Below are 11,695 nucleotides of genomic sequence, written 5' to 3'. Positions count from 1 at the left end.
ACTTACGGCCAATAGAAAAGAACAGCTCAGGCTCAGGCAGACATTCAAGTTTGGTTTTATTTACCTTGCACAAATGACTCAGTGCCCAGAGATTGTATGGGCAAAGAAGAAAACGCCACCACCTTGGACAGAGTGTAGACACCCTGATCTGTTATCGAGGGGTTTGACAAATGGGATCAATGAGATGGTTTGGGATCAACCGTGCTTGAAAACAGGAGTGCACAGAGGCCAAAAAGCTGTGAAAATGCTTACTGCTTTTGATACAAATGGTTTGCGAGGCAGAGGGAGTCACGCAGGCTCACGTAGGGCTCCTCAGATGTGCTCTGGGTGCTGGGCCTCCTTTGGAAAGGATTATTTGGCTTTTAGTCACCGCACAGATAGTATTACAGGAGGTGTGGGCTGGCAGCCAGCCCAAGTCCACCCTGCACCTTGCTGGGTGCCAGAAAGCTAATGAGCAAATGCTTCCGCTTCCAGGCTGTTCCCTCCCCTCTCCCTACAACCTGCAACCTGTACCAGTGCTGTGCCTGGAGCAAACTGGATCCTCTGGGGCAGCGGCTGGGCTGGGAGCTTGGAAAAAAACTGACACAAGGAAGAAAAACCAAGTGAAAGAGGACTGGAGCACAGCAGGGAGCCATCCTGTGTGTGGGGCAGGACCTGGGCACTGAGCAGCAGGTTTCCCACACCGCTGAGCCATCAGCTCCCGGGGGAAGATGAGCATTGCGTCGGAGCACAAGCCCCTTGGGAAGCAGGTCACCGGCAGCCTGCACACAGTGAGTAAGGTACGGGCTCGAGGGCACAGTTTCCTCCTGCGGGATCAAAGCATCCCCTTTGGGCTACATTAGAGTGTTTTTTTCCTGCCATCTGTTATTCTGAAGACACCTGGGCTTGCCAGATACGTGGCCAAGAACAGGACTCTAGGTGAAAAGAGCTGTGTCTGTCTGGCCTGTTTGCACCAGTTTGCTTACAGAAGGGCCAAGGCCCTCGCAGACATACAAGATCTGGCAACAGCAAGTAACTGGAGTGGTTCTTTTTCTCCTCTGACAAGAAGTGGAATTAATTTAATGGGAACTTTAATTTTTCAGATCCCTAAATAAAAACATATTGTGAGGTTTGGGCATTTTCAACAGTTCTTAGAATCTCTAATGATACAAAAGCGGCCCTGTGTTGTAGATGTGCAGAATCATCAGGTAGAAGTAGTTTTTCTAGCTCTAACAAAAATTAATGGCAATCTCAAACAAGCAGCATATTACTAGGCAGAAATCAGTGACAAGATCAGATGACATTTTCCTTTTCCCCTCCTCTGCCCTCGGCCTATTGCTAACCAGTTTGCCTTCTCTGTTGTAGCCTTACAGCCTCTCCCCCAGGCCTCTCTGTCTTTAAAGAATCCAACCTTCCTGTGTTGCACTTTTCAGGTGTAGGTTGCAAAATGCTTCATCTAGCATTTGCAGATTAATAAATTGGGGCACAAAGAGGTAGAATGACTTTCCTAAGCATCACCTCGCTGGCTAATTACAGAGCTGGGAATCAGCTGGTGCCAGTATTCCCAGTCCACTGGGAACCAGTTCGGTCTCAGGCCAAAACCATTAACAAGACCTGAAAACATATTGTGTATTGGGCTACCGTATTCATGAAGAACAATTTATCCATTTGTATTAGTGAGAAACGGAATGAAACATCTGACCTGCCATCTGAAAAAGGAGCAAAGGCTCAAAGGCAGGAGATCCTCCTGTTAAATGGTGCCTGTCAGGGAAAGCTGTTGCTATCACTTGGGCTAAAGGGAAATTTCCTGACTGAGAGGCTTTACTACTGAAACAGCTTTGGGCCATGTTCTTCGGTGGGTAGAAATCACAAGATAGTCTCAGACAGAATAATTTTTATGTCTCCTTGGTCCTGGTGTAAATGATTGCCCTTGAGATGAAGCCACCCACACTAGAGCAAAGCAATATTCCAGCTGGGTCTTTGACCTGAATCTTCTGCTGCTTCCCTGGCCTGCCTAGGTTGTGAGCAAATTTCTGCTAACTCTGATCGCTTGCTACTGTCTAAAGGGCAAGTCTCCCCCTGTTCCAGGTTCTGTTCCTAGTCCCTTCCTTTTGCCTGCTCTGGTGCTCATTAAATCCTCTGTAAGCCAATTCAGCTCGGTAAGATGAAAGCGTAGCAGAGCTGGCACAAGGCGAGCAACAGAAGCAGGTAGGTAGGTACAAGGGTGGAAAGGGGAGACGGCAGCAGGAGCTCCCCCTTCTCTTGGCACAAGCTGTGAGATTAGCTGACATTATCCAGTGGGTCTGTACCTGTGGGATCCAGCTTAGCACTTAAGTACACACTTTGCTCAAGGCATGTGACTAGCAGCACTGAAGCAGATCCTTGTGTGATTGGATCCAACAAAGAGCAGGTCAGCTCCTGGAAAAAAAAGGCTGTTTATTGACTTATGCCTTCCCAATGGCAGGTCTGGTCCTGGCCAGGCATGTGACTTGCATTACATCAGTGACGGCAGGAGGGAAAATAGCTGCCTCCTTTCTTCCCTCTCCTTTTCCTCTACCGAGTACTATAAAAAATGACAGAGTGCAAAGGGAGGTTGTTAAAACTCTTCAGTGCTGAACCATCAGGAAGGTCAGACTGGACACCAGGTCCAGCTTTCCAGGCACTCAGGTCTCCTCCAGTGTGTTTCATATAGCAGTGGTGTTAATGAATGGTGAAATAAACTAAATCCAAACAAAAATCTAAATTTTATAGTCTTTCTTCTTTCATCATGTCAGTTGCATGAATTATTTCCTTTACTTCCTAGCTAAAGCTACCATACATTTTTAAAGTGCTTTGCTAAACAGCTTCTGACCTCCAGCTTTGACATGCTGGATTTGTGTGTCTTACTTCAGTGTTTATAACTAACCCCCCCAGACGAGTGGAAGCCAATTCCACCCATTTCTAAAGTTTCAAAGAGCTTTAGTTCCTCCTTTGAAGAGACAACACCAGCTCAGGTGAGAAAAATGTAGTTGCACAGCTTTGAGCTCTATCCTTCTCACGTGGGCAGGATGAGAGCTCACAGACAGCTCCCGCTGGAAGAAGGGCCAACGGGGACGATGCCCATGTGGGACTTAGGAGATTGACGTTGAATCCTGTAGTCACTGACAGCTTCCTGGGCAGGGTCCTTCTTGTCCCTCTTCCCCACTGGCAAAATGACACTTCATTACATCCCAAAGATGTGGTGAGGATTTAGCCTTTTAGAAATGTCCAAGTTTCTGCAGCTCTGTTGTGAGGGCTGTTTAAACATCCTGCATCTGCTTTTAGCAGTAAATGGGGTGAATGTGTCCCATCTGATCCCCAAGAGATAGGAGCTCATACCGCTCTTCACACTGTCATTCCAATTTCCAGCCCCAAATGCCTTTTTTTCCCCTTGACACTTCCATGTTGGCAGCCTCAGACAGCTAACACACATGGCTTTTTTTCCCCTTGTGATACTTGCAGTTGTCACCAATTGTGGAGTTAAATGTTGGTGGGGAGATGTACACAACAACGCTGAGCACCTTAAAGAAACATCCTGGCTCCAAGCTGGCAGAGATGTTCACTGGCCAGCCCAAACTCAGGACAGACTCTGAAGGGAGATTCTTCATCGACAGGCCAGGCACCTATTTCAAATACATCTTGGAGTACCTGCGCAGTAACCAAGTGCCCACCCAGTGCATCCAGGATGTCTACAGGGAGGCGTTGTTCTATGACATCGAACCTCTAATCAAGCAGCTGGAGGACTCCCCACAGATCTTCGGGGAGCTTGTGGCGAGGAAGCAGTTTCTGGCTCGTGTGCCCAGCTACAGTGAGAACATTGAACTGATGATCCGCATCGCGAGGGCAGAAGCGGTTGCATCCCGCCGGTCCAGCGTCATCGTGTGCGTGGTCAGAACTGAGGAGGACGCGGCCAGATGTCAGGATGCCTTGAACAGCTTGGACATGGATAAAAAATCCGTGGTGAAGTTTGGCCCCTGGAAGGCAGCGCCAAGCATTTCTGATCTGCTGGACTGCATTCAAATGGATGTTGAAGCCAAAGGGTATAAAATATCCTTCCAGCCCCACATTGCTGAAAAAGGTTTTCGCTTCAAATCGCATGACTTCTTCTACAAGTTCCTGTTCACCTGGTGGTAGCAAAGTGCCACCATCGATGGGGAATGGAAGAAAGCAATTATTAAAACAATTTAACTTGGATTGTGGAAACTAAGCCATGGACTGCCAGAGGGACAGGAAGAAATGCGTGGGCCAATGGAAGGAACTTCTTTGGTCATTTGCCAAATTAAAGAGCACTTAAGACCCACTGTTTACTTGGGCTTTAGGGGATAACTGTATGATTTAAAAGGTATCAGGAAAAGGAGGAATTTCAGTCTTTCAGCATTGCTGAGTATTAGGCAGGTTCAGAGAGCCAGTTCTGAGAGTTGAGCCAACCTCACCCAGCCTAAGAGAAACGAATAATCCCAAATAAATCTTGTGCAGATGTGGAGTTGGTCTCTCAGTGTAAACGGGAACAGGTCACACATGTGTAATTCCCAATGGAAACACTGAAAGCTGCATTAACACATGCTCAAATTAAATTTGGATCCTTAATGAGAAGGGAAAAGCTCTTCTTCTCACTGCTTTCCACACGAGAGCCTAGGTTAAAAAGGATTCACTGTCCCATGCTCTCTTCTTGTTCCTCCAGTAGACAACCTACTCTCTAGCCAATGTATTTATTACCATTATTTATTATTTATTCTGAAGGAAAGACAGAGAACCTCAGCTATGGTCCAGGATCAAAAAAAGGCAAAACCACCATCGCTCATGTGAGGAGTTTATAATCTAAGGGCATGCACTCCTCTCTCAGGCCACACTACTTTAATCTTTTCCTTATGACATTCATTATTGTTATGATACTATTTCTAAATATATAAGCTTCTGGAAGAGTAGGGAAAACTCACTGTGATTTGATGGGAAAGAAGAGCTACTGAAGCAATAGCCTGGGACCTCAGTGCAAATCCTCCCTTACAGAACATGACTTGGGTGCTACATTGCGTTTTAAAAATCTTAGTATTTGAAAGTGTATTTTTATACTGGAGGTGGCTGTTAGCTTGGTTTTAATCACTTTGAAAATCATAATGGCTCATTTGATTATGATCATATTTCCTTCTCAGAAGGTGGATTTCTTCCAGTTAAGGACAATAATCATGGGGATGTTAAATAAATAACTTTTAAAAACTCTTTGAATGATACAGAAGCGCTTTATTTTCTGATATCTTCCTCCTAAAATCCCCAGATTCTAAAGGCTTGAAGTTTTGCCTTTTTGCTAATGGTTTTGGATCATTCCTGCTTAAGCTTGGTTTCAGATGTGCTCATCCTAGCACAGATTTCCCCCCAGTGAGCACCAGGACTCACACCACTGACCTCAGGGCAGTTCTGCTGTAGGGGCAAGGGGACATTTCGAGACCTTTCAAATTTAGAAACTTGGTAAGAACGGACACAGTCGGTGTCTGAGAGGACAAAAAGGTTTAGAAAATAGGATCTGTGATCACCACTTTGATCGTAACCAAGTGGTTAGTGATGCTTAGCCTGGAAGAAGAGAGATTGAGGCAGCTTCCCAACAGACAAAAGGTCGCTTTAGAGATCTGTTACTCTCTGTATATACTAAAAGTGAAAGAACTGGTTTACGTTGCAACAAAGGAGATGAGAATGGGATATTGGAAGAAAAAGATCTGATTATAGGGTAGTTAAAGCCTCAAACCAACCAACCTAAGACTACAGGACCGCTGTCATGAGAAACTTTAATAGTTTTACCAGGGATGGTCTCATAGAACAGCCCAGGCTGGAAAGGACCTCAAAGGAAAGGTGGGAAAGGGAGCCTGGATGAGATTACCAAGCGCCCTGGTCCTGTCACATCTCGAAAACCCCCAGTGATGTGGACTCCACCAGGTCCCTGGGGAGGCTGTTCCAGTGAACGACGGTTCTCACTACAAAAAATTTATTTCTTACATTGAGAAGAAAATTCTTCCAGTGCACCTGGTATCCATTGCCCGTCTTCTCCACACAGCTCCCTGCAAAGAGAGAGATGCTGTTGCCTTTGTGGATGGCCTTTAAGTACATTTGTCCTCACAGGGCAGGTTCTCCAGACCTTTGGCCACCTCCTTGGCCCTCCTTCGGCCCCTTCCCAAGTCACCTTGTCCCCAAGACACAACCAAACTGTGGCCACCGCTGGCTACCTCTAGCCACACAGCATCACAGACTTAACTGTTGCCTGTGACCCTGTCAGCAAAGTCTGTCAAGGGGCTCCTCAGTATTGGGGCCTCCTTCCCCCGCCCCCAAAGGAGACGTCTGAAGGCCATGCTAAGATTTCATGTATATCTAACACAAGTTTGCCTGGAAATGTCAAGCCATGTTATTTAGATTTTGGTCTTTATATGGTCAAACATCAAATACTAGCGAAACCGTAAGTATTTTTACGTGAAAACCAAGCCGCGCTGACACGGTGGCGGCGTTTGGCTGTGGGGCGAGCGACGCCGCCGCCATGTCACTCCCGCCTTGCCATGGCAACGAGAGACCGCCCCCTCCAGGGCCGGCCGCCTGACCATAGAGCGCGGCCTCCAGCTGGGAAGAGAGGACGCTTCTTCTGCCTTCTCCCTGCGGGCGGCTCTGTGGTCTCTTTTCCCAGTTGCGCATACGGCGGCCGCCGAGGGTCAGGCGGCGGTATGGCGGCGCACCTAAAGAAGCGGGTGTACGAGGAGTTCACCAAGGTGGTCCAGGTAACGCAGCGCTACTGGGCCAGGTCGGGCCGAGCGGAGAGGGGGGGACAGTCCTGAACTCTGCCGTGCGGCAGAGTGGCGCCGGCGGAGCTGCTGGAAGAGCTGCCGGCCCAGCCCGGGGCCCGGCCCGGGACCGCCGCCCGCCCGGCTCGGGGCCCGGCCCGTGAGGGGCTGGGGAGGAGCAGGACGGGCTGGCAGCGGGTTTAAGGAGGCCAGAGCTACATGGAGGGAAGGGGGCTGCCTCGGGGTGCGTGCGGGAGGAGGGGAGCGCTCCCCTCAGGGCGGGAAGAGAGCGACCTGGGCAGGATGCAGCTTCCCCCGGCCTGGCAGCGAGTTTTTCGGCTGCTGCAGGCTTGGGCGTGTGGGGGAGAAGTGTTGGTCCTGGGATGGTTGTCTGGGGTTGGAAGGGGCAGCGTTTGCCCCGGGCTGGGGTGGGGGGAGGCAGTGTTTTCTGGGAGCAGAGGCTACCTGGGCAGGACTGGAGCAGCCCCAGGGTGCTGAGGGTGTGTTCCTTCCTAAGACAGGTGAGGGAGAGGCCAGTGACTGCTGTGGGGCACAGGAGCTTCCTCAGTCTTGGTGCTGAGGCAGTGTTAGCTCAGGGATGGAGTGGTACAGGATTTTCCCAGTGTTTCTGAACCATGTCTTTCTGCCCACAGCAGCAGCATGAGGACCTGTCCACTAAGAAATTGCGGCTGACCAAGCCTAGCAAGTCAGCAGCGCTCCATGTTGACCTGTGCAAAGCCACCTCGCCTGCAGATGCCTTGCAGTACCTGCTCCAGTTTGCCAGGAAGCCCGTGGAAGTGGAGAGTGTGGAAGGGGTTGTCAGGATCCTGCTGGAGCATTATTACAAGGTGGTGAAGCTGGGAGCCAAGTGTACTTCCAGAATGCTCCTTCTGGTCTTGTTTTCTTGGTGTTAGATATGGAATAGGGAGTCACAGGCTCTTGTGTTGCTGACTCAGTTGCCAGCAGCCTGGGCTGTCGGATGCCCTGAGAGGAGACTGACTATAGTTCTTTACCCAGATGATTTCTGGTCATGTTACTTGTCCCTTTGATGATGGTTTCGGAGCCTGTGACAAGGATGTGACAGTAATCCCTGCTGAAGGCCTGTGTGATTAGTCTTAAATTACCTTAACAAGGGACAAAGACATGACAAGAAGTTTTCCAGGGAGCCCAGCTGTCCAAAGCTGGCTCAACTTTATCTGAATTGTTCCTGGTATTTCCTTATCTTGCTCTTAATTTCCTCTGGCAGTGGAGAAACGTTTTAGCTATTGCTTATGCTATGAACAAAGCATTTTAAAAATGATGTTTCTGAAAAACTTCTCAACAAAAAAGTCTTAACAGCAGAATAACAAATAAATAACAAAAGTAACATATGCTTTGTAGTATCCAGATATTGATCCTTCACTTGATAAAGCAAAACTTTATTGCATCCGACAAAGCTGCACTGTAGGCTGAAACATTTTTCACAGATGTCCTTGTGCTATTCTGTCTTCCTGTTTACAATTGAATCTGTTTTGCTTTGAACTTAAACTAAAAGTCTAAGCTGCATTTTATCTATTTCTGTCTTTTGCTTGCTTTGGCTTGTGTGTTGAGGCTGTTGTACTTTTTTTTTTTGATGGGAACTTACCTACTTGTGAAGAAAACTGTCTTTCCCGATCAAATATCACAGGTTATTTGTGTTTGAAGTTTGTGTTGTAGCCTATATTAGAACAGAGACTCTTAAATCTACACATGAGGTCACATTTTCAAGTGCACAGCCTATTACAGAAACCAGCATTTAAAAAGTATTGCAGTCCTGTAGCTGACCTTATTTTACTTAAGGATAAAATTTTCTGAAGACCTGGTTTCTTGGTATCTTCAGAAAACTTGCACTTGAACTAGTCTTTCAGAAACTGAAGACTGAAAGCTGTAACTGTGGTGGAAGTTGTGTGATGATGTATTTGTTTGTAGTGTCATTGCAGCCTCCTGCTCCTTCATCCCTTTATATTAGTATAGGACAGTCCCCAAACAGTTCTGATGGCCTCTGAAGTGGATCAGAAAAACAATGTGACTTTTTTTCTCCATTTTCCCACTCCTAGTTCCCATGGCTGAGCAGCTGAGCAGGGGGCATGTTGCGATGTGTGTGGGGAAGCCGGGGAACAGGATACTGTAAACTGGTGTTGCTATTGGCAGCAATGTGTCCTCAAACGTGGCCTGAGGTGATGCTGAAAGTCCAGATTCCTGAGAGTGATCAGGATGAGTGGTTAGAGGCACCTTCACTTCCTGGTGTTTTGGTTGTGGAGACGGCGATCGGACCCACGAACTACAAGGATAACTCTGTATAACTTCCTGCTCACAAACTGTTAGAAGGAGGGAAAAAATGCCCACTGGGGTGGGAGGCTGCTTGTAACTCAATAATAACATTGCAGACATTCATAAGGCTATTAAAAGTGCCTTTGTAAATGTCCTTTTTGAAATCATTGATCTCTTCTGTATTCATGGAGGAGTATGAGTACATGAGTACCAAGAACATGAGTAATGAAGAGTAAACGCCAAATGTGTAAACACCACAATACTGTGGAAATTCATGCATCCTGCCACTGATGTAAGTAGTCCAGTGACAGTAACTGTTGTTCAAGCACCTTGTTTCGATCCTGAAAAGAGGAAATACTTCTCAGCTCAGCTGAGAAAGAGATTACTCCTGTGGGTGTCACATTTGTCACTTGCAGTGTGTGACACCAAAGTCTCTCCTAAACACCACTGAAAGAGATAGAAGTTGTAACTGTAGTGTTTTTGCACCTGTTGAAAGAGGTAATATTTGTAATTATAATATTTCAGCACTTCTGTGTTCAGCGTTGCACAATTGCTTGGTAAGATCTAAGTATGAAATCCAGACTTCTTTTTGTCTTCCTGTCCTGTATTGGATATCCTGGGCAATATGATGAAAGAGAGCTTCCGGTTATGATCAGAAGTTTTGTGTGCACGTCTGTAGAAGACTAAAAATAACTCTTCAAAATGCATGAAATTCTTAAATGAATTTAAAATTATAATAATTTCTGAAGCTTATTTATGTAATTATCAGCTGTGACAGCTTTTGCTATTGCTTAAATGAGTAGATGTATGCAGCAAATATGCTTCTGTTTTATTTTAGTTTTTACCTTGCTGTGTTAAAATTCTTTCTTTTTTGTTCTGTCAGATTGGCAGGATTCCTGCCACCATTAAGAGAAACAGTTCCGTAGCCCAGAGACCCTACTGCTTAGCAGAGGTCATGAGATCATCAGTCTCAGATAATCTCCTAAAATCCTTACATGTGTTCATTAAAATCTTACAAAGATATTAACATGATCAACACTCAATCTGGTATCTTGAAAATCTGATTTATTTAAACTTTTACATTTTCAAACAATGTGAAGATAACTTTGAGGAATTATGAGTAAAAGAATCATTTTGAAATGTACTGGAAGCTGCCATATAAATGTTCTGGCATGGTTAATTTTCTGTGGGGTTTCCTCTGGACTTATGGAGGAGGAAGTAGCATGACAGTAAAATTCAGACCTTGTGCTGAATTATATATAGGTCCTGCCTGTGCATAGTGTATTGTTTTTCAAACTGGAAAATGAACGAGAGTGTCTGTCGTTTCCTTTCAGGAGAACGATGCCTCTGTAAGATTGAAGATAGCTTCCTTGCTGGGTTTGTTATCGAAGACTGCAGGATTTTCCCCAGACTGCATTATGGATGATGCCATTAACACGCTTCAAAATGAGAGTAAGTCTTGCTTTTCAGGTGGTGCTTAAGATCGAGGCAGAATCATGCTGTCTTGAAGCATATAGGAGAGTGGCAAGGCCCTTACACTGAGCAACAATTCCCAGTTATACACTTCAGATGTATTTATTTTCTGCTTTTGTGAATGGTGAAAGTCAATAACATGTTGTTGGTGGAATCACTGTTGCTGGAGGTATTTAAAAAACATGTAGATGCAATGCTTAGGGACATGGTTTAGTGGTAGAGTTGGCAGTGCTACGTTAATGGTTGGACTCTGTGATCTTAAAGGTCTTCTCCAACATAAACAAGTCTATGATTCTATGTTCTGAGGACAAGAAAAACACTTCTCAGACCTGCCTGCTGTATACCTTTGTTTTAAGAGTGTGCAAAGTTCGCTTTCGCTTCTTCATGTGAAAGCTGTTGCTTCTGAAGTGCTCTGTACTGGAGCACGGTCTTGCTTAGAGTGGAGTCTTGTTTGAAGAACAGGGGTTTTTTCTTACCATGCTGCAGGCCAGCTTATCAACTAACACAAGGAGGCATTAGAGTATTAGCATTGGATTTGTAGTAGACAGTAAACTATAGGTTGCCCTGTTTGTGGCTTCATTAAAGTCCATTTTTATTTTTATTTTGTATCTTGTATTCACAGTTTTTATATGCTTTACTTGATGGAGTTTAATTTTATTTTCATGTCACTTATAGAATGAAATAATGGTTTGGGTTGGAAGGGACCTTTAAAGCTCATCTTGTCCAACCTCCTGCTATGGGCAGGGACATTTTGCACTGGATCAGGTGGGTCAAAGCCCCATCCAACCTGAACTTGAACACTGCCAGGGATGGGGCATCCACAGCTTCTCTGGGCAACCTGTGCCAGTGCTTTGCCACCCTCATCTGAAAAATTTCTTCCTTATCTAAACCTACCCTCTTTCGGTTTAAAATCATTGCCTGTTGTCCTGTCACTACAGGCCTTAGTGAAAAAAAGCTCTCTTCATCTTTCTTTTAAGCCCCCTTTAGTATTGAAAGGCCATGATAAGGTGCCCCTGGAGCCTTCTCTTCTCCAGGCTGAACAACAGCAACTCTCGCAGCCTTTCCTCATAAGAGAGGTGGTGTTCCAGCCTTCTGACCGTTTTTGTGGCCTCTTCTAGAGCTACTCCAACCGGTCCATGTCTTTCCTGTACTGAGGAGCCCAGAGCTGGATACAGTACTGG

At 46.0% G+C, this 11,695-nt stretch overlaps 2 protein-coding genes across 4 annotated transcripts in view; both read left to right on the top strand.

Annotated features, from left to right (window-relative positions):
• Positions 1-509: 509 nt before the first annotated feature.
• Positions 510-5,155, top strand: KCTD14 (potassium channel tetramerization domain containing 14). The gene is made up of 2 exons (XM_056327017.1): positions 510-779; positions 3,460-5,155. The coding sequence occupies exons 1-2, from the start codon at positions 711-713 to the stop codon at positions 4,129-4,131; spliced, it is 741 nt and encodes a 246-aa protein (XP_056182992.1). The 5' UTR covers positions 510-710; the 3' UTR covers positions 4,132-5,155.
• Positions 5,156-6,597: 1,442 nt separating this feature from the next.
• Positions 6,598-11,695, top strand: part of INTS4 (integrator complex subunit 4) — a 39,432-nt gene continuing 34,334 nt past the window's right edge. For 2 of the 3 annotated variants that reach the window (XM_056327005.1, XM_056327007.1), the window contains exons 1-3: positions 6,598-6,749; positions 7,406-7,600; positions 10,376-10,493. In XM_056327005.1, coding sequence (XP_056182980.1) covers positions 6,696-6,749; positions 7,406-7,600; positions 10,376-10,493 — 367 coding nt within the window. In that variant the 5' untranslated portion in view covers positions 6,598-6,695. The remainder of the gene's footprint in view (positions 6,750-7,405; positions 7,601-10,375; positions 10,494-11,695) is intronic. The other variant, XM_056327006.1, reaches the window with a different exon arrangement.

This window comes from Falco biarmicus, chromosome 2, assembly GCF_023638135.1.
Source record: "Falco biarmicus isolate bFalBia1 chromosome 2, bFalBia1.pri, whole genome shotgun sequence".
In the NCBI taxonomy this organism is placed as follows: Eukaryota; Metazoa; Chordata; class Aves; order Falconiformes; family Falconidae; genus Falco; species Falco biarmicus.
Note: the sequence above shows the minus strand (reverse complement) of the source record. Positions and strands in the feature narration are given on the sequence as shown.

Excerpts from the sequence above, each read along its gene's own strand:
- KCTD14 (XM_056327017.1), top strand. The coding sequence starts at position 711 with ATGAGCATTGCGTCGGAGCACAAGCCCCTTGGGAAGCAGGTCACCGGC. Across the intron at positions 780-3,459 it reads GCCTGCACACAGTGAGTAAG|TTGTCACCAATTGTGGAGTT; the intron begins GTACGGGCTCGA and ends TGATACTTGCAG.